Source organism: Mustelus asterias, chromosome 4 (genome assembly GCF_964213995.1).
Source record: "Mustelus asterias chromosome 4, sMusAst1.hap1.1, whole genome shotgun sequence".
NCBI classification, from domain to species: domain Eukaryota; kingdom Metazoa; phylum Chordata; class Chondrichthyes; order Carcharhiniformes; family Triakidae; genus Mustelus; species Mustelus asterias.
This window is the reverse complement of record NC_135804.1, coordinates 94,797,255-94,819,947: the sequence shown is the minus strand read 5'-3', so window position 1 is coordinate 94,819,947 and position 22,693 is coordinate 94,797,255. Positions and strand designations below refer to the sequence as shown.

The following is a 22,693-nucleotide window of genomic DNA, read 5'->3' as shown; positions in this document are numbered from 1 at the left end:
TTCCTCTTTGGCAGAGTATCACAATGGGATTCCCACCTGTTGGTGTGAATATGCCTCAAGCCTGCCGGATCTTTAAGAGTCAGGCTCATTTGAATAATGGTACTCAGCTTCTGGCAGTGTTTCTGGGATTGTCAGATCAGCCATCTGCTGCAGGAGGGAAAGCAGCTCTTATTGCCGTACAGTATCATCAGCTGTGCAAGCTTAAAAAGATACAGGTAGAGTATCTCAAATCTGGCAAACTTGGGACCGAGTCAATGCCAGATTTCAAAACTTGTTGGTTTTCAGAAAAGGAATCAGAACACCTTAATTCAATGAACTGGGGACACATGAAACCAAATGATATGATTGCAAAGTACTTGACATAAATGTCCATGACTCTGCTGATATTAATTTACTTCTTATGCATTGGATTTAATAACTCTTTCCTGCTTCCCCCACTCTCGTACATCAGCTCACCCTGCTTAAAATGAGAAAAGATCTCATTTCAGAAGATCAAACTGAAATGATGTTAGAAATAACCTTTAGTTGTAACTGAAAACGATTTGTCTTTATTTGTGCAAGGTTGTACAGTATTCTTTAGCTTTTTGACTTGGTCAAGCTACAAGTAAGCAACCAGTGCCCATGGAACTTAAAGGCTTTTGGGGATCAAGTACAATGTTTTGAATTTAAGCCTGTGGGCTTTGGGTGGTTTTCATGGCATCAAAACTCAGTACATCACATCGTAGTGAGAAGAAGTATATGTCCTGGTCCCAAGTACAATATATAGATAAATATTCTACCTCATTGGATTCTGCAAGAGTATTTTGTTCTTCCTGGGCGAGTTCAACTTTCCCTGTCACATCTGCACTGTGTTGTGTGGGGTCAAGGTTCACTGGCGTGCAAGAAACATCAGATGAGTGAAGCTATCAGCACTCAGAACGTTCCCCAGCTGGTTCGGTTGCTGAGGTTTTAGGGTCGTCAGATTTGAAAGTACTCTCCCCGTCTATATTTTTAATCTATTTTTAAGTTTCCACGATGGATTAAGCAAGACAACCTCTTATTTGTGATTCTCCTGCTTCCGTTACCATTTAGTAATGCTGGATGCCAAGAAAGGAAAGATATTTCTGACACCCAGCATTCTGAAATAGGTCAGAAGATGATTTTCCATCAACATCCATTACCTTGCATACGGCAACCTAATGTGGATGGGCAAACTCACCGTCATGGTCTCCTGTAGCAGAAAATCCAGTGAATAGTGACAGTGATTGGGGATATTGTTATCCAACCTGTAATGTGTGAGTATGATCATGAGCTGGATATGTCATCGCTCCCACCACCCCCACTCTCTTTTCAGATACCGATGGAATCAATATGTATTTCCAGCATTTTCTATTTTTAATTTCAGAAGTTTCAGTTTTCGCATTTTAGAAAAAAAGTAATCTATTTTTATATGATCAGATCATCAAACATCATCACAACGTGATAAATTTAATTACCTTTAATAGGTGCATCTGGCCTAGACTGCTCTTTCCTCCACGCAGGAACAAACACTGTGATGTCTTTGTGTCCTTTTTCCAGGAAATATTCTGCAGCCAATTGAATCCCAAGGCAAGAGAACACTTCTTTGTTTCCATGGCTACAAGAGGAAATTAAAGCTTGGATCAATTTCTTGTTTTCAAGTTTGACCTTGGCTGACATTGTAGTTGTTGCAATCGTGAAGGTACACAAGTGGGATAGTTTTGGTACAGCGACTCATTATCATTATTGAACACTTATAACACAACCAAGGCAAATGATTGCATTTTTGAAGTGGGATAAGGAAATTAACTGTTTTTTTCATTGCACGCTAACTATTTCTCAATGGGATTGCAAATTAGATGCACAAAGTAATTACATCTTATGGGGAAAAAGGCATTATGCTTTATTTTACAATAAACTAAATTCTTTGGCATGCAGCTGGGGGTCATACTGTGAATATAAAAAAGAAACAAAGGGTTTTTAACAAAGCAGCGGGCGAAACATGTTTCCTCGGCCACTCCGAAAAATTGGATTTAAGGGAGCAGATGTTGCAGCCCAGCTCATTATCAACTACCTTGAAATTTAGGGAAGACGCATATGACATCATGAAGAGCATCACCGTGCGTAGGCCTTCGTGGGAGGAATTAATTATATTTGCTAGAATAGCAAAGGATTTATAAAAATAGTCCCAACTGGGGTATTATGCATTCCTCAGAGTGCTGCATGCACCAGTGTCTTCATTTCTTAACTGCATTCGCACTGCAATGTCAATACACCATCACTAATTACGGTGGGAAAACAGCATCATATTTCTGCTTCTCAGCAGGAATTCTTACTGAAAGAGGATTTTATCCTGTGCTGTTTCATTTTGCCCTCACCTTTTGTCCCATTTCAGACAGTTCTTTGCCAGAACTAGATTTTCCAGGGAGGAGCCGTTGCATCGCTAATCTTTGCCTCTGTCGCTCGGTGTACAGGAAGCTTAAGACAGTGGGGAAGGATGCAGCCATGGGGGCAGAAAGGCAGCGCAAGACGGTGAAGTGGTGAACTGGAAAACGGTTTTAAAAAATGAAAGAGGAATCAAGTGTCCTGACTGTGCACGAGTGTGAAAGTGGGTATGTGTGGATGGCACGAGTCTGAAAGAAAGTGGGCATGTGTGGATGGCACGTTGTTTCCTGATTCTGTCCCTGAAACTTTGCCTTACTATTCTTCATGTGCAAAGTTGGATGGAGAGCAATGATGGGCTGTTCACATTGAAGGGCATCATAGCCCAGCCTAATCCTACCCTCACTTGACATTCACGCACTCAGATAATTCTGTACTGCAGAATCAAACAAAACCAGGTAATAATCAGGATTGCAAATTGATTTGTTTACTGGACCAGCCCAGAACGCGGAGTCTAAATGTTTCACCCAATCGCTGGTTCATCTGAAGCCAGCCATTTCATCACAGAACAGGGATTAAACCTGGCTTTTTTGTTTAATGTGGCTTCAATGTAACACTGAATAATGCCTTTACCCACTGGGCTGGCAATGTCAACATTTCTCATTTCCTAAACCTTTTGAAATTAGTTGTTTGATCAGTGTTCCAAAAAATCATCTTTAGCACTGACTAAGAAGCAAGCAAGTCTCTCCAATGTTATGCCGATAACAAGCCATAATTAGTTGTATTTTAACTATATTTTCTGAGACAGAGATCTGTCCAGCAGATTGGATTATAAAGATTTTTACAACATATAGTGATAAAAGCCCAATGCAGTACAGAATTGGAATGATTAAAGACTGCATTAATTAATTACACTTGGTTGATACTATAGCAAATCTCCAGATAAATGCAATGTTCTTGTATAGTAAATTAACTTGCTTACAGATATTTCAAGTTATAAAATCCCAGAGGATGGTGGACGCCTGGAATTCACTGCTTATGTCGGTGTTTGAGGCTGAAATGCTCAACTTATTTAAAAGGTACTTGGATCTGCGAGTTGTAACCTGCAAGGCTACAGACCAAGTACCGGTAAGTGGGATTAAAATGAGCAGCGAGTTTCTTTTTTCTCTTTTTTGGCAGGCGCATGGCTTTTCAATGGTTCCATGTTGCAGAACTTAGGTGTCATGACAGATATCTGTGACACTGAGACAGTGACCTGATTATTTTGGGGTATTCACATTCCCGGCTGGACATTAATTCAGGTCTTCCTATTTTAAAAAGCTGGTGATTTGTTATGGCTATAGAAGGGCAGTCTATAATACACTGGACATGAGAGACACCAGCCACTCCAGCTATTGTGGGTTACGAAACAGATCATGTAGTGGTTGGTGTGGCACATAGGCTAATAGAGTATTGGTGACTTGCTTAATATAGCTGTGCACAGACTGAGAGAAGCAAGTGATTTCGCCTGTAACCATCTGGAAGGAGCCCAAGGTAAACAGAAAGGTAGATGGTAACATTACACTGACAATTCATGGAAAAAATAAAAACGAACATTTGCAGTATGTCATAAATTACCTTTGGTGGCTGGGGATTCTGCAGTGAGTGACTATCAAAAGCCTTTCCACCACCTACAAGGCACATATCAGGGATTCAGGGATGCCTCTCTATTTGCCTGGATGAGTGCAGCTCCAATAACACTCAGCAACCCGACACTATCCAGGACAAAGCAGCCCACTTGTTGACACCCACCAAGCTTCCTTGGACAGCACCTGTCCAAATGCACGATGACCAGCACGTTGAAGAACTAGGGTAACATGCATAAGAACACCACCAACTCCAAGCTCTCCTCCATGTGACGTATCATCCCGATTTGGGACAACCCTTCACTGTCACTGGGTCAAAATTCTGGAACCCACTCCCTAATGCATTTTGGCTGTATCTACACCACAAGGACTGCACAGATTCGAGGAGGACACTTATCATTACCTTCTCAAGGATGAATACCCCAATAAATGCTGGCCTTGCCAACAATGCCCATATCCCATTAATGAACAAAAATGAAACTTTTGGCGAAAATCTCTGGACATACCTCATGGCCACGTTACTTCCATCGATGACTATAGGTCTCAAATTGTCAGAATCATCCACAACCTCATCTTCCAAAGACAGCTCTGGGCTAGTGATCTCCTTCACACATTGGCCCCTGGACACCAGGGTGCCTGTATTACCCATACTGGGCGGCTGTGGTTCAGATTCACTTTTGTTCCCAAGTCTGACCAGCTCAGCTAAAATGTCATTAATAAGAGCATCTGACCCCAGTTTGTTCAGCACAGTTTGAATCTGTTCTCCTGAATATCCTAGTTTTAAGGCAAACTCCATTTTGGCCTGGTATTCCTTATCTAAACTAGCAGCCTTGTATCCATCATCAAGTTTGGATTTACTGTCCTCACTCTGGAAGTCCTGGAGGACACTGCATTTGGAAAGAACTGGCCGTTCGAGGCAAGGAGAGCGACAGAGCTGCCGATGTGGTTTGCTCACAACCTCAGTCCCTTTCTTCTTATTAGGGGGTTGTTCGGAATCACTTTCAGAGCTCGTCCAGTCCTCAGAATCTGCGCTACAGTCACCAATCTCGAGACGAAGGTTCCTGGCTTCTCTGGAGGAACTGTTCTCCATATTCAACTTCTCAAACATTGACCAGGCAGTCATTACGTTAATCTGTCCTCCTGTTATCTCCACACTGTTCTCTTTTATTTCCAACACAGCTTGGCTTTCATATTCAATGGTATCCTTCAGCTCAATTAATTTTTTCCGCAATGTTGATGTTATACTCTCACACTTCTTATGTTCTGGGGAGCACAGGGATAGTATATAATCCTGGAGAAGAGGAAGACAGATAGTTTAGAGAAGTCTGTTAAAAACACTGAAAACCACACCCACAGAAAAATGCATCTCATAATTTAGCAATCCACTTGTTTGAATCTAATGGTCACTTTGAGTCAGTTGGCATGGTTACCTCCAATAAAAGCAAAGTACTGCAGATGCTGGAAATCTGAAATAAAAACAGAATGCTGGAAAACTTCAGCACGTCTGGCAGTATCTGTGGAGAGGGAAACAGAGTTAACCTTTTGAGTCCACTATGATTTTTTTTTGGTACTCAGAGTTTCATATTCAAGTGTCATATTGGACTTAAAACGTTAATACTCTTTCTCTTTCCACAGATGCTGTGAAACATGCTGAGCTTTTTCCCATCACTTTCTGTTTTTAATTACTGTAATCTACAACTCTATTTCCCATTTGAGGGAACAACTTCTGCCTGAGTTCCTCTAACTTCTTAAAATGTTAACGCCTGCATTAAAAGATGAGTGAGAGCCCCAATGCAAGTCTTGATCTCATAACATTCACTGAAACTTCCGTGCAGTACTGATAGGGTGAAGGTTATCTGTCAGTTGAGGCACTAAAGGTCTGTGCATACTAAGTCTGTTTAGCTGCACACATCATTCCAGGTGTGGCTTTACCTGGAGAATTGCAGCAAGACATCCCTGCTCCTTGAGTCCTGTCACTATGAAGGGCAATATACCATTTGCCTTTTTTACTGCCTGCTGCACCTGCATGCTTGCATTCAGCAAATGGTTTCCCCTCCCTTAATTTGTAGCCATCAGGTAATAATCTGCAAAAGATCTCCGTGGGACGGCACGGTAGCAGAGTGGTTAGCAATGCTGCCTCACAGTGCCAGGGACACAGGTTTGATTCCGGGCTTGGGTCACTGTCTGTGTGGAGTTTGCACGTTCTCCCCGTGTCTGCGTGGGTTTCCTCCGGGTGCTCTGGTTTCCTCGCACATTCTGAAAGACGTGCTGGTTAGACGCATTGACTCAAACAGGCGCCGGACTGTGGCGACTAGGGGAATTTCACAGTGACTTCATTGCAGTGTTAATGTAAACCTTACTTGTGACTAATAAATAAACTTGAACTTTAAGATCTAACAAAAGAAATCACTCATTCCAATAGACTGTGTTCAAAACTAGCAGGTTTGGAACCCTAACCTTAAAGACAATCATCGATAAAAGTATACTTATTTCCATATTTAGATCTGTTCCTTCAGTAAAAGAGGAAGCTGTGGTGGGGAAGGGAGATCACTATATCAGATCATAAGACAAGTGAAGTCAGTAAGAGATTTTGGCCAGGGTTCTCTGATCTCCTACCGCTACCAGCGAGAATGGAGAATTTGGCACTCAGCCAAAACTCCATTCACTGAAGCGGGACCGGAGAATCCCAGCCGCGGGCGAGGCGGGACAATTCCTGCCTTTGTTTCAGTATCCTGTTGAGAAAGCTTTCACATAGCGTTCTTAAACTATAAGGGGGTGATACTGGTCAATAGCAATAGCACAAAAAGGAATGGAAATGAATTGGCATCTTGTTATACACAGCAAAGGTTGTATTTTGTATTGACTTGGAAAATATTGTCAAGATCTTTCATTTCAAACTCAGTAAAAGTGAAATCAGGAAATGTGTTTAACTCATTCTGTGAATTTCAGTGGAAAGAAGATCGGATGTGATAAAGTGATCAGCAGCTGATTCACCACAAGCCCATTTCAGGCTGCTGCCATGGTCCAATTTCATCCCTTTAATTTTTTATTTGAGCACAGTAAGAAGTCTCACAACACCAGGTTAAAGTCCAACCCAACAAGGTTATTTGGTATCACGAGCTTTCGGAGTGCTGCTCCTACATCAGGCGAGTTGATTCACCTGATGAAGGAGCAGCGCTCCGTAAGCTCGTGATACCAAATAAACCTGTTGGACTTTAACCTGTTGTTGTGAGACTTCTTACTGTGCCCACCCCAGTCCAACGGCGGCATCTCCATATCTTGTATTTGAGGCAGTTCCTTCCTCAACAGCATTTTGTTGCCTATACAACTACACCTTCTGAACTTCAAAGGGGCATTTTTCAGATATGATAAGCTAATATATAAATGCAAGCCTGACTTACAAACATTTTGCAAATCAAGATTACAAAAAAAACTCAGTAAATGGTAAAAACATCCCTCGGAATCATACAGCGCAGGAGACCATTTGGCCCATTATGCCTGCTGCATCTTTGTGAAAGAATTGTCAAATGAGTCCCAATTCCCTGCTCTCATTACACCTGCAATCGTTTTCATCTCCATGCAAATATCCACATCTCATTGATACCAGGTTGGTGTGACAAGGGAGATGTTAAGATTGACAGGCATCAGAAAGCTACTCCTGCGGGAACCCTTGCTTGTAAATAAGTGAATCAAAAAGTGCGAACTAGACACAGTCAAATTCTGTTATCATTTAGAGCTGTTTTAATTTTCACCTATTTTCTAAAACTGTATTCTGCAAAAGCAAATACCCATAGCAGCACAGAGAGAAACACAAAAGGCTTGAATCTGTATCCTTAGTCTATTTAATAAAAAGTTAGGAGGTATTACCTACTGTAACTGTAGGATTAAAATACATAGTTTTTCTCTTGAAACATTTTTGTGTTTGAAAATATAACTTTAATTGCACATGCCCACCAGCTGTAAGTTTCCAACATTTTTGTCTTTATTACATTAAATTAATGATCACATTGTAGAAAGTTGGTTTTCTAATAATGTAAATATAACTAAAAGAAGAAAAATAGGGAGAAAAATAAACCCTTACTAAATGCCTGTTCTCTCTCTCCAGAAAAAAACAAACATCCAAAACATCAGTCTTTCTTACTCTTTACAGATGCTGACGACTGCTGTGTATTTTCAACATTTCATATTTTTAAACAGAAAGGATTCTCATTAAAATGAACAACATAAACTAGATAGGAAAGTGACACTAAGCACCAAGGAAAATTTACAATTCTTTGAAAAGTAACATTAAAGCAGGGTCAACCGGGCCAAGAAATATTTAAATTTACTAACACTTCAAAGCTTGTGCTGGCAACCTCAATGCCACTTGGTCCCCAAGGTATTTATTGCACTGATGATAATAAGACACTTGAGGCATCGGGGCAGCAGAGAGTATAGGCAAAGGTGTGTTATCTTCAGAGCAACCCACATGTAGCTGATAGCTCTGAAACTGGTTGTCACATGGATTGAATTTACTGACTGCAAGTAACCACAGATCAAGTGAAGAGGGAATCAAACACAAGGGAAGCCCCTCTGGACACATCATACATGATGCAAATCTGTTTTATAGCTACCGAGATAAATCAGCAGACATTTATAGAATTTATTAAAATTTATTTGTAATTTTTAAAAAAGAGCTTCAGTCAAGTGGTTTAGTAAATATCCAGATACTGGTGAAGAATCCATGTTAAACATACATATATAGTATATAAATATAGGATATGGAACTTCTTTATTCTTAAAAAGATTCATTTCTTCTCGATTTCTGTAGAAATATCTGATTATGATCAAGGTAATGTAAGAGTGCTGTTATTTATTTCAATTCCCCAGATTACAGACATGTACGTTAGTCATGAGCCTCACTCCAGATTGCCACTGTGTGATCCCCACTTGAAAAACTGCGACCACAGGATCAGACTCAACCAAAATGCCTTCAGTTGAATTCTGGCCTGCCACTAACTCACTTCAATGAGATATTGGGAAGGCAATTGATACGTTAGTCTCTTCAGAAGATGAGGGAAATAGAAGAAAATTAAGAAAAAAAATTAAAACAAAATATGACTTCCATCTCTTAACCTTATTTAGATAAGAAAAATAGGCATGCAATCAAAAGACCACGACACCAGAAGCACTGTCACATTTCTTCTGCCTTTCTATCAAAGGACTTGTGTATAAATGTATCTGTTGACTTAGAGATTCATTCTAATCAATTACTTCAGAGAACAAACTCAAATATTCTATATGGTCTTTCACTGCACAATAATAGAGTCTCAATACTGGTACCAATACACTTCAGGAAAAATTTCATAAGGTCAATAAAGCTTCTATTTCAATATCCTAATTAACTCCCTTTACTGTGATCACACCTACATCATCATTCAGGCAGTTCAAAGTACACATTCCAGACACAATCTGCTCTCAGCAGAATGTCTACAATTGGATCATTGGACATTTTTTATAGGTCAAGTGGACATAGCTGAGGAACCCCACGCATCCATCGTTACATTTTACTGAGATGCTAGTGACAATTGATGCTGGTATTAGCTTGTATGAATACAAATTAGTGCGTTCATATAAGCTAGTCAGCATTATGTGGTTAGGTATAGAAAAATATAACACACTTTCAGCTAAACCTTTCAGGTGCATTGGCCATGCTAAATTGCCCCTTATGTCCCAGGGTGCATAGGTTAGAGGGCTTAGCAGAGTAAATAAGTAGGTTATGGGGGTAGGACCTAGATGGGATTGTTGTTGGTGCAGACTTGATGGGCCGAATGGCCTTCTGCATTGCAGGGATTCTATGACCCAGTCAAAGAGCTGGCAGATCTTCAGTCCCAACAGTGCCATGGGAGTGTCATGCTGGGACTGCAGGAGGCCCGGGACAAGAAACAACTACAAGAGTCCTCAAAACCAGATAAATGGCGCGGTCTCATCAGGGCCAGTCAGGCAGGCCCATGTGGTTGGGATATGGGAGTCGGTGTGGAGGGACTGGGAGGAGTGCTTCCATGGGGGCCACCTTGCTGCCGACAGGACCCTTAGTGGGCCACAGGGTGCATATGATGGGGGGAGGAAGAGAATTGGTTGCATTTAATTCTGCTGCTGGAACGCATAGACTCCCAACATCAGATAATTTAAGACAAATAATACAAATATTTGCCTTTGTCTTTGAAGATGTCTTTCCCCAGAAATCAGGAGGTTGTGAAATAAATTATTTTGGTAAGACTGTGCTGATATATAACTTTCTCTTCCCACTGCTACTGATATTCACATATGGGCTGGAATTTCCTGGCCCAACATGTACAGGATTAGAAGCAAGAACCTGGGAAAATAGTTGGGCTAAGTCAGGATGATTCCCTGATGCATTCCCACCACTGTTTCCAGGGATAGGATTAGCTGGCCACACCATGAAGGTGGGCAACGAATGAATGTGATTAAAGTCCAAATTATTTTGTGGCCTTGCCAACATTTTGCCACCAGCAGGGCAACCCTTTCCTGTGTGCAGAAGCTGCCAGATCAATGGAGGTGGCACCTCCTGGCAGGTGGAGGACAGTAGAGAGGGGGGGGGGGGGGCGGCGGTGGAATCACTGCAGTGCAGAAGGAGGCCATTCGGCCCACTGAATCTGCACCAAGCACAATCTCACCCAGGCTCCATTCCCTTAACCCCACATATTTACACTGCTAGGGTGGGAGGAGTAGGTAGGAGGACATCTGAGCCAGAGGCTCCACGCCACGATGATAGAGCCTTTGGCAGGAAAGGCTGCATCCAGCGCCCAAACACTTCGCTGGGAGCGGTTTCCTCTCTGCTTTGAGGAGCCTGCCAGCTTCCTCACCATTTTTAATTTTCACAAAGCCTTGCAAGGAAGGCTCCATGTTGAGGCATCCTCGCAGTCTCTAATCCACCTCAGCAGTGTCCAATCCTTCCAGTGGGGTTGCTGAAGCTCCAGTGCTTCCAGCACTCTGACTGGGCCTGCAGCATCAAGAGCCCTCCTGCTGTCCTTAACAGGATAGTCAACACAAAGGTAGCCAATTAGGAGGTTGTCTCAGGGAAGATTGTGCCGATGGTGCACTGTAGGCAAGTGCTAGCCTGAGCCTTGCATTTCATCGAGGTCTTGAAACTTTCAGTAGCTTGATTAATTTAGACACTGAATTTATTTATCTCTTCCCTGACAGCAATAACTGCATCATTCAACACCTTTTAAATCTGATTATTTCAAAGTTTGCCTTCCGACATTTTAAATCTTGAACTTTCCAGGAGTTGCCAGAAAAGTGTTGTTACTTTCCAACAAAGTCAATAATTACAAGAATTATTAGCAAAATGCTACCTTAAACACAGTTTTTGTTTGCAGGCAATCACAATTCAAACAAGCAGTTGAAGACAGCTTGCAAGTAAAGGAAAATATCAGCAGTTTTGCAATGGCACGATTTGAAGTGCAACAGCTGTTCTGTTAATGCAGCTGGCAAGTTCACAGTTAACGAATTTGAGCTGACTAACCAGAACTATCAACTCTTACACAGTCCTCTTTCATGTGCTCTGCTTCCAAAAACCATACTATTACGAAATCAATAAACATCTAGAGAGCGTGTGTAATCATAGAATTTAAAGCATCTCCCTGCATCATAGTATCTGTACTTGAAAAAAATCCTAATTATAACTGTCTCCTAATATTATTTCATTCAATGCTTATTCACAGGAAAAGGTTTTTGACTGCTTTATTGTCCTGGATTTCACATCTCCATTTTTATTGTAAAATTAAACGACACAAAAAAGATTCTGTTAAGTTCACAATGAGACAGCATAAAATGGCCAAGCATGAAATTAACAGGTGCATTTTGGCTGAAGATTGTTTGCACGAGGAAGCTGTATCTTTTTCTGAAATATTGTGCTGGATTTTATGGTTCCTTCCCACATCTGCATCATCTGCAGTGGTGGGATTTGAATCCAGGTCCCCAGAGCATTTCCCTAGGTCTCTGCATTACTAGTCTAGTGACGGTACCACTATGCCACTGCCTCTCCTTGATATAATTAACATTCCTAACAAATCATGCTTATACTAAATCCTGATACCAATCACTTCAAAAGTACTAAAATTTGGTGGTGGGAGGCCACAACCGGGAACCCCGGGAATGGACCCACCCAGTCAGTTGGGGCTGGGGGAAAAGAGCAAGGCAGGTCCAAGGCCTCCTTAAGAAGCTTTGGAGGAACACTTCTGCAGCTTCTGACCAACAAGAAAACCTAAAGAAAGTTAGTCTGCCTCAACTAATATTGAGATACAGTAGGAAGGCAACAGGATCAGAGTGGGGTGGGTGACTGCTCTAATTTTTAACTGCTGGAGGTAAAACAGAACCTCTTGTTTGAGAACTGCATTATGCACTTCAAAAACTGAGCTTCATTACCTCTAACATCAAGCACACTCTGGTGTTCAGGGGCACCTTTACATTATAAGTACACAAGATTTTGTTAACAATGTGTAAACACATATCTTAAATCCATTAAGAAGTCCTAAACATCAAGTTATAAGCAGCATTTCCTCATATATGTTATTTCATTCTGTAATTTCATCATAGTTAAAGTGGATGTGCCATAAGAATGCTATAAGCTAACCGTTATACATTACTGAAATGCTTGTGACACACACTTATGTAAGTTTAATATATTGGTATTATGACTGATTTATAAAACGAATAACGCAAAGATCAATGTGATTAAACAGACATATGTTAGTGACAAGAAAATTTATTTTTTTCCATATCCACATCAAGAAAATGTATTCACAGACTGCACTGGAGAAAGTTATCTGGCCCACTTGTGCCAACACTAGCTCTTGAACTAGTGCTGTCTGATCCCATTTCTTTGTCCTGGCCTTTTATACTCTTCCTTGTTAAATGTTCCATAGCCACTTGTGGCTTAGACATTCCCTTGCCTAAGAAATGAGAAAGAAAATGTCTTCCAGATTCCCTCTTTATTCTTCTGTTGATAATCCTGAGCCTGTGCTGTCTTGCCATCAATTTACCCAGCAATGGAATGATCTAGCAGAATTTACCCTCTCAAAGCATGTCACAATTTCAAAAACGTCTATAAAATCTGTGCCTAAGTATTCACCCCCTCCTTCTTCACACTCTAAACTCTCATCCTTGGTATCATTCTAGTGTTCAACATGATTAAACTGAGAGAGGGCGAATGATCTGCAGCTCTGTGGATCTGAAATACGAAAACCAAATGAAACACAAGCCATTTCTATTTTTAACACCTTTTATTAAAACCACTGATGCAGCTGGTTTCCTACGTAACACTATCACCGTATGTTCCACTATCAAATAATATTAAAAAGTCTAGATGTTGAGTTGGGGGAGACAAACTACTTAAATCTGTTGATAATATATTTTCATAGTGCATAATATACTCACAGTAAAGTCTAGCTTAGAGCAAGTCTAAACAGTGCTTTGAGGGTCTGTAATCCATTCTAGAGAGCTGTACAACTACACGTCTTCTGTTCTGGCAAGCACCACGTCTGACTGCTTTGGGGGATTACCAGTCATTCCTCTTTATTACACTCATACCCGCCCACAGCTATGACGCAATGAAATTCAGACAACAACGAATCGTGCTCTAGTACTGAGCTATTTCAGTGACGTCTATGTCTGTATCAGCACTTTCATACGCCAAGCCCTCGGCTAGGTAATGAAGACTAATTTGCTGTGGTTTACTCAGGCATTGAGAAATAATTACGGCACACAAACTGACCAAACAGAATCATTAAAAAAAAAGATTTCACCATTCAATGAAATTAATATGTTGCACAGAACCTTTAACTTCATATAAATCAAAGTGTTTATTTGTTTTCACATTTGCTAGGTTTCTACACATCTTTTGTTGGCAAGTAAACCTTACTGTCAAAATCTACAGACCGAGACGACCCCAGATTCAATTCCCTGCTCCATGGCAAGCTCTCAGAACAAATGGCAATCAAGGTGCCACAAGCTGACTGCCTGCTCTTGAAAACCATCCATCTCCATCCCGCTGCTCCCATACCTTGGCATAGCTTGTTCCTGGACCCATTGGGCCACCTTCTTGGAACTGCTTGCTGTCCCAGCAGTGGCCACAAATGTGTTTCTGGCGCTGCTGGAGTTACAGGCCAATCAGCTACCCAGGGCTGGGACTTCCTCCTCAGTAAGGGTCAGAAGTACCACTGGCAGGCAAGTTAACCCCCTGCTCCACCAAAAGCACGTTTTGTCTGCAAGGCAGGCTGGTGGGGAGCAAATTGGCTCCATGCCAACTTTGCTTCCAGCTGTGGGGGGAGGGCGGGGGGCGGGGAGGTGGTTTGCTCCCCCTCAAATCCCTTGTACATGTAGCCTAACGTTTCACAGTGATGATCTTTCATTGGAACTACATAACGTCTCCTTGTGTAGCATATGATTGTAAGGATACAAATGTGAAGTTCCAGGAAAGGTGGGCACACATTTCATAGAATCATAGAATCATAGAAACCCTACAGTGCAGAAGGAGGCCATTCGGCCCATCGAGTCTGCACCGACCACAATCCCACCCAGGCCCTACCCCCACATATTTTACCTGCTAATCTACACATCCCAGGACTCTAAGGAGCAATTTTTTAACCTGGCCAATCAACCTAACCCGCACATCTTTGGACTGTGGGAGGAAACCGGAGCACCCGGAGGAAACCCACGCAGACACGAGGAGAATGTGCAAACTCCACACAGACAGTGACCCGAGCCGGAATCGAACCCGGGACTCTGGAGCTGTGAAGCAGCAGTGCTAACCACTGGGAGGTGGCAAAACATTCAAGACTTTGGCGGGGAAAGGTTAGAGTTGGGATGGTAGTTTTCAAGGACAGTTGAGGAAATATGTTTCTCCCTAATGAAGAATATATCTTTTCCCATTGACGCACGCTATTAACCTAGATTCAAAGTCCTTAGATATAGATTAAAAATCAGGTTTATGGACTCCAAAGTATGCACAGGAGCACTGTTGGATTTTATGCATCAAGCTGGGCAGTTTTTCAGCTTATCATTGGTAAGCTTCCAATTTCTAGTTTTGACCTACCTCTTCATCTTAGTTTGTACAATTATCTGGAGCTGAATGGAGCTAAATTATTTCCAACGGCAGACCTTCCTTGTTCTCATGTTAACTGATATTCTCAACACTTCGCTCTCTTCTGGTACTGTCTATTTCTCCTTTAAATCTGCCATCAACATCTCTCTCCATAAAAAATGCGTAGATCTCTCCATATTTGTAAATTACTCCCTCATTTCCAACCTCCCTTTCTTCTCCAAAATCCTTGGATTTGCTCTTGCCTCACAAATCTGCATCCATCCTGCACGAAACTCTGGGCAATCTCATGAAAATAATTCTAAGTCCAGAATGAGTGTGAAAATGGGAGAGTTTCAGATCTGTTTTTTTTTGGTGAGTCCAAATGTCAAATCTTATGCACTTAGTGCATGAAAAAAATCGTGAAATCTGTTTCCCGCCAACAGGAGAAGTGGGCGGGTCTTAAAATCGCCAGAAAGAAAGCTGATAGCAGCAGAGAGCGCCATTGTGCATATGCAGGTCTCTGCACCCCCCTACCTCACTCCCGACCGCTCACCACCCTACCCCCACCTCACCAAACACTACGCAGAGTGGCAGCTGCCCTTCCTCCCCCACCAAACACTAGACAGATTGATAGCAGTCCCACCTTCCTGCCTTGCCCCCTCTCCAGTAGGCCCCGCTCCCTGGCACTTCCCAGTGGCAGGGTGCCAGGCTAACACTGCCCAAGGAGCTCCCCCCTATGCCCCCACCTCTGGGGGGGGCCTCAATGTCCTCAAGTACTACCCGTGAGGCCATCACATCTGGTCCCCGCTGATGGGGGACCATATGTGATCCTCATCAGAGTGAAAGTCCCTGTGCAAGGTCACAGAGGTAAGTGAGCCTGGTGAATTGAGCTCACTAATCACATTAAAATTAGAACTTAAATGGATTTATATAGTTTATTCAGCCTCATGTTGGAAATGGATGTGAGGCTGAATGTGCTGGATATCCGGTGCTGGCAAGATCGCGAGTGATGAGAAAGTGGATGTGAACCTGATTTCTCGGCTCTCGTGTGATCTTACTGGCTCGCCCCGCCCATAGGCCAGCAGGGTGCAATGGCAAGATTGCCCCCTCTATGTTTGATTAGTTGTAAGTATTCGCATTCCAACCATTATTCATGTAAATTGAGTCTGTGTCTTATAAGTTCTGTTTGTGAACAGAATTCCCACTCACCTGAAGAAGGGGCTCAGAGCCTCGAAAGCTTGTGTGGCTTTTGCTACCAAATAAACCTGTTGGACTTTAACCTGGTGTTGTTAAACTTCTTACTGTGATTCTCTCCAGCCAGGCTTATGTTCCTACCATAGCAATGTGCTGTTTCTTATCAATGTCATAAACACCACCCTATGGGAGAGTGACAGTGGTAATCTAGCCCTCTTTGTCCTTCACAACCTCAATTTTAAAATTCTCGTGCTTGCTTTTAAATCTTCCCATGGCCTCGCCCTGTTCTTTCTCTATAATACCCCCCAGTTGCACAATCCTTCAAAATACTTGTGCTCACTGAACTCTGCCCCATCGAGCAATCCTGATTTAATTTGCTCCACCACTGGTGGCCATGCCTTCAGATCCATGGCATTGTGAGGTAGCAGTGCTAACCACTGTGTTGCCCTCGATTTCCCCCTCCAAGCCTCTTTCCCTCACATTCCTCCTTTAAGATGCTCCACCTGGGCTTTTGACCATGCTGTCTTCACAGTACCAGGTTCCTCGGTTCGATTCCTGACTTGGGTCACTGTCTGTGTGGAGTTTGCACGTTCTTCTCGTGTCTGCGTGGGTTTCCTCCGGTTTCCTCCCACAGTCTGAAAGACGTGCTGGTTAGGTGCATTGACCCGAACAGGCACCGGAATGTGACAACCAGGGGAATTTCACAGTAACTTCATTGCAGTGTTAATGTAAGCCTTGCTTGTGACTAATAATATATATTATTAGTCACAAAGCTTTTAGTTATCTGACCTAATTATTTCCATATTTAGTGCAGCTTAAGATTGTATTTTATAATGCTCCTGTGAAGCACCTTGGTACATTTCATTATGTAAAAGATGTTAGAAGAGTTGTTTCCTTTTTTAAGATGTCCCTTAAAATCTATCACATTGACCAAGCTTTTGGTCATCTGCCTTAATATCTCATTACGTGCCTTAGTATCGCATTTGTTTTATAAAGCTCCTGTGAAGCACATTGGTACATTTCATTATGTTAGATATGCTCCATAAATGCAAGTAATGAGAGTTCTGGTAGGATTATCCCTTTAGGTCCCATTATAAACCAGATTGACTGATCAATTATCAACTTTATTCTGGAGTACAGAGGACCTGACTGGTTCAGATATCAGATTACAGAGTAAAACACAGGCTCACACCAAACTAATTTTTCATACTTAAGCTAACTCAATCCTCCAGCTCTGCTTACCTCCAATATGGGACGCAATAATCAAGAAATGATCATTTAATAATAACAAGTGTGAATTTGAGCTCTTGCTTGGCAGGAAAATTATACCAGAATTTCTTCCTGAGCAGCTACATGCATGATAACAGCAATGATAACTGCTCATGATAACAGCAATACCTGAATGTATTGCTGTTATCATCTCCATCATGGCAGTTTCATCAGTTACTTCAACAGCAAAGGTTTGCTTCCCTGCAACCAAATCCCTTGATTACATGAGTTCATGCTCAGCCTCCAGTAGGCAAGACTTTCCTCACCAGCTTTTTGACTGACATTTGAAAACAGGACGGAAGATCAGCTTGTAAGATGGAGCTACCTTTGAGAGCTAACTTTGTCCTCACAATGTTGAAGTTCAGCGCTACATGCTAGGATCACCCACTGTCAGATACCTAGGTTCCTGTTTGTGAGATTTTGAGATGTACCTGGGCGGGATGAAGCGGACTCCCAATCGAGAATTCTCAGGAATCTTAAAACCATCACTAATTAGATTTTAAAAATCGATCCCAGATTTGATTTTCAATGGCTACAGCTTTCGACTTCTTCATGGGGTCTACAGGAGGCACTAAATACAAAGAACAGAATCCCGAATTACAGAGGCAGTTAGGTTCTTGCCTCTGGATTATCTAAGGGGCAGGTAAATTTTATTTTTCCAGTTTTTAACTGACATATTTTCCAGGGCTTTTTCCCAGGGCCAGATGACAATTGAAAATCGCAAGCAGCGCTTTCAGAAAAAACAAAGTGGATTTTTAAAAAAAATGGATGCCCTGCCTTTAAATCCAATTTTAAAAATTAGGTGACTATACTCCCAGAAACATGCGGCACTTTTATTTTGCCTCAGGTCTTGTAAACATTGCGAAAGTATGAAAAGAACGGCCTTCACAGGCCAAGCTTAACGCAAAGAAAATTCCAATGCGTCAGAATCATTTTATTCAAGACAGTGTACTAAAGGATTCCAATTGTCTGACAAAGCTTTACCCTGAGCACGAGGATTACAAAAGAGAAACTGTCATCTCATCGTGTGCATGTTTGAATTACTTAGTTACAGTGTTAAATATAGCCTAGTGTAAAAACAATAGTAAACAGTCAGATGGATTATGTGAGGGTGGAGCAATAATGAAACAGGAACGGCATCACAAACTTAAATTCTAATTAAAGTGTGTGCTCTCAATCTGTGCATTTTTTTTCTCTAGTTAGAATCAACATAAAACACAAATGTGCGACTTTAGAAAATGCCCTACGTTTATGTAAATGATCTTCCTGTTGGAAGAATGTTTCTGAGGATACCAAGCGAGGATCAGATGAAGTAAGCGTGAACTGGGGAACTGACTTCATGTTCAAAGGATTGTGATTTTAAGGCAGCTTTTGCAGGGCTAGAGATAATGGAACAGAAGTGGTTAAATGGAAAAGTCCAGAAGGCTGGGATCTAGTGACCAAATGATCAGTTTTCGATTGTGAAGCAAGGAACAAAGATCAGAATATGAGACACTCAAAGTATAGTGTAGAAATATCTTGCGCCTGAAAAACCCACAAAAATTAATACTGCTTGCATATCCATTTTAGCTATACACTTCATGCTATCATTAGACAGTTGGGCAATTTACCAGAATACAATTTTAGCATCTGCCTCAAATTAAAATAAAATTGCACAGCTTCCCTGATGGCTCCACTGGGAAAACCAAGTATAACTGAGCCATACAAATGGTTGGATGTTTCACCGTGCATATTTTCATGTGCTGTGGTTCTGTGTCTGTGTTCGCCACGAGCAAGACTTGGAAAACGAGATCCTCCTCCCCTCCCCCCAACCCCGGCTTTGCTAGTGATGTAACGAGGTTCCTGTCCAGGAGGATCGGGAACCTCATTTCAATACATTTAAATATAATTTGCAGCCTTCCCGGCATATCATCGCCCACATTGGGAAATACCCCCTTCCCAACCCCGTCATTACATCGGCGAGGCATACAACTGGCTTTTAAAAATGGGAACCAAGCGAGGGGAACCCACTGGTAAGTGTAGCCCATAGTGGGAGACCGACACGCCTGGGCAGTACCCTGACGCTGCCCCTTTTTTACGGAGCAGTGCGACGAGGGGGATCCCTCTGGAGAGCTCCATTTGGGGGTGGTTACCCCTGATCAGTTGCAGGAGTTCCCCTTGTAGATGGGGGGGGGGGGGGGAGGGGTGTTCCCCGTGTCTGTGGGGAGGACCCTTATGTCCATGGTGGTGGGGGAGGGCTGGGGCTTCCCCTTGTGCATGTGGGATTCCTGTTCTCCATCGGAAATCAAGTTGCCCTTTCAGGATTCCCGACTGCCAGCTTTTTCTGACCCTGCCGGCGTGACAGTTTGGACCATGCCTGAAGATTTTTTCTGCACAGAACCGGTATTCTGTGCAGCGAATGGAAAATTCCATCCATGATATTGTTTGTTCATGATTCACCCCAGTGAAATAAATTAATGCACATAAAAACACCGTGTCCATGCTGGGAAGGACAATGGGGCGGATGGGTTCCAAGATGCTTTACAAATGCATAATAAATCAAAGTATGGCATCTAGCCGCAGAAGGAGACATATTGAATGGTCAAAGGCTTGGTCAAACAGTTGGTTTTAAGGAATGTTTTGAAGGAGGAAACTGAGGGACAGGATTGTGGAGGTGTAGGGAGGCTATTCAAGAGCTTAGGGCATAGGCAACTGAAGGCATCAAGGGTGGAGTGAATAAAATCAGGGATGCTCAAGAGGCTGGAATAAAGGAGGTCAGATTACTTGGAGGAGGTTACAAAGATAGATAAGGGTGAGGCCATGATGGGTTTTGAAAACAAAGATGAGAATTTTTAAATCAAGATGCTGCTTCACCAGGTGCCGAACTAGATCAGTGAACACAGGCATAAAAGGTAGAAGGGTCTTGGTGCAAGTTAAGACACAGGCAATAGTGTTTTGGATGATATTCACTTTACAGAGGGCAAAATGTGGGAAACCAGCCTGGAGTGCATTGAAGCAGTGCGAAGGAGACTTTATTGAAGTATGTAAAGCACTGAATGATATACATAAACTGAGAATACTACTTCAACATATATAAATACAGTAAAAAAGAACATTTGAAAAGTAAGAGGTAAATTTATTTGATAAATGAGGAAGAACTTGAGAGATAAAGGAAGGGAGAGAGAAGGGATTGAAAAGTCAAAAAGGAAAGATCCAGGAGGTTTGAACTTCCATCCTGTCTACATAGGGCAAAATCTTGAGCCAACTGTGAAGTTGCTGCCGGGGGCTCAAGATCCAGAAGTCACAGTAATGCAACCTCGGATCTTTCCCGCCCCTTGCCAGTGATGTCATCGGCACTTTCAATACGATGACCCTGCTCCCCCGCCGTATCGTGACACTGTTCTGACATTCACAACAGGCTCACGCAGATGTGAATCTAAGTGAGGATCTTCCCAGGGGTGCAAAGTTAAGCACAGCCCCCAGGGGACAAGGCACATGGCTAGGCAGTGCCCCTGGCAGTACCAACCAGTGCCAAGTTCTGGGCCCTGATGGGAGCCTCATGGGCTGGGGGGATGGGAGGGCATTAATGCTGCTGTGCTTCTGGGCTGGGAGCGGTCCAACAAGCAGGGGATGCCGGATACTGGCGATGGCTGTTGCGGAAGGGGTGCTGGCTCCAATTCTGGGGGTTCGGGGGGAAGAGAAAGAGAGAAGAGATTGCTGGTTGTGGGTGGGGCTGGGGGCTTGTCATAAAACAACACTGATTTTTTGGCAAGATTTTGCCCGTAATATTCTTTACCCTGCCACACTAACATCCTAACCTCCACTTTTCTAACCCTGGATCATAGTGCTTCTCCTGCATCTTCCATTCCATTATATTAAACCAATCCTTCAGCCATTACAGTCTCAATATTGACACCCACCCAATGAAAGGCGGGAGAAATTAGTGGGGGGTAAATATCAGAACATGTTTCCAACACACCATGCAAATGCTGCAGCCTTGTTTATAGCAGCAGGTATCAGAATAACCCACCACATTGGAAATGGGACACTTTATTAGCATTTTTAAATCAACTCAACACAGTACAACTGGGCATCTGATTCAAATTCAATGCTGCTGCATGGGTTGGCTTGGGGTCAATGTGGGCTGGACAAGGTAAGTGCTCTTTTCAGCCAATGGTAGACGTTCTTCCCCAGCATCTCAGAGGTGCCTTAAAGTTCTCCCCCTTGCTGATCACTCTCTCTCTCTCTCCCCCCTACCCCCACTGTTTGTCACTCTCTCTCCCCTTGCAACTGCAATATCTCTCTCTCCCCACTTATTACTGACATGCCCCTCACCAACTCAATTGCCAACGCTGCCACCTCCTGATTGCTGGGGACCAAACCAAAAGGCCCCTCACTGCAGTCTCCCACCAATGGTCTTCGCTCCTGGTCACCTGGCCAGGCTGTCAATATACCCAGCTGCCAGTTGGAAACCAGAACAAAAGAACGGTAATGTGGTGCTGCTATTAAATTCACCAGCAGTTCTGCGTGAGTTGATTTGATTTATTATTGTCACATGTAAAATGAAAAGTATTGATTTATTATTGTCACATGTACAATGAAAAGTATTGTTTCTTGTGCGCTATACAAAGCATACCATACATAGGGAAGGAGAGAGTGCAGAATGTAGTGCTAAGTCACAGCTAGGGTATACAGAAAGATCAACTTAATGTGAGGTAGATACATTCAAAAGTTTGATGGCTGCAGGGAAGAGTCGCTTGGTATATGACCTCAGACTTTTGTATCTTTTGCCAGATCCTTCAGCTTTTCTGGCTATCCCCACATTCTCTTTGCCTCCCCATAAATATAGGAGCCCACATCTCTGCTACTCGAAACACTCTCTCAAGTCATTTTGGCGCCTCATTTAACTTTCCTATAATTGGTTATGATTCATCCTCTGTAGAGTACCAGTTCTCCAGAGCTTTCTCTAACTCATCAACCAAAATCTATTGAAGTTAGATATCTGTCCCCGTTATAATTAACCCATGGATACGAACATATCTTTATACGTATCACTTGGATTTCAGTCAGTGACATTTTTGTACTATGTCAACTTGAACTGTTCAGATTATACAACAATATAATTCTACACTCTGATTTTCTAAATGCAGGTTAAGTGGAG

The 22,693-nt window shown here is 42.5% G+C and overlaps 1 protein-coding gene across 1 annotated transcript in view; it reads right to left on the bottom strand.

The window, feature by feature from the left end:
* Positions 1 to 22,693, bottom strand: part of zc3h12b (zinc finger CCCH-type containing 12B) — an 80,704-nt gene that overhangs the window by 5,422 nt on the left and 52,589 nt on the right. The window contains exons 2-3 of the mRNA XM_078211377.1: positions 4,511 to 5,295; positions 1,476 to 1,615 (exon numbers count right to left, since the gene is read on the bottom strand). Coding sequence (XP_078067503.1) covers positions 1,476 to 1,615; positions 4,511 to 5,295 — 925 coding nt within the window. The remainder of the gene's footprint in view (positions 1 to 1,475; positions 1,616 to 4,510; positions 5,296 to 22,693) is intronic.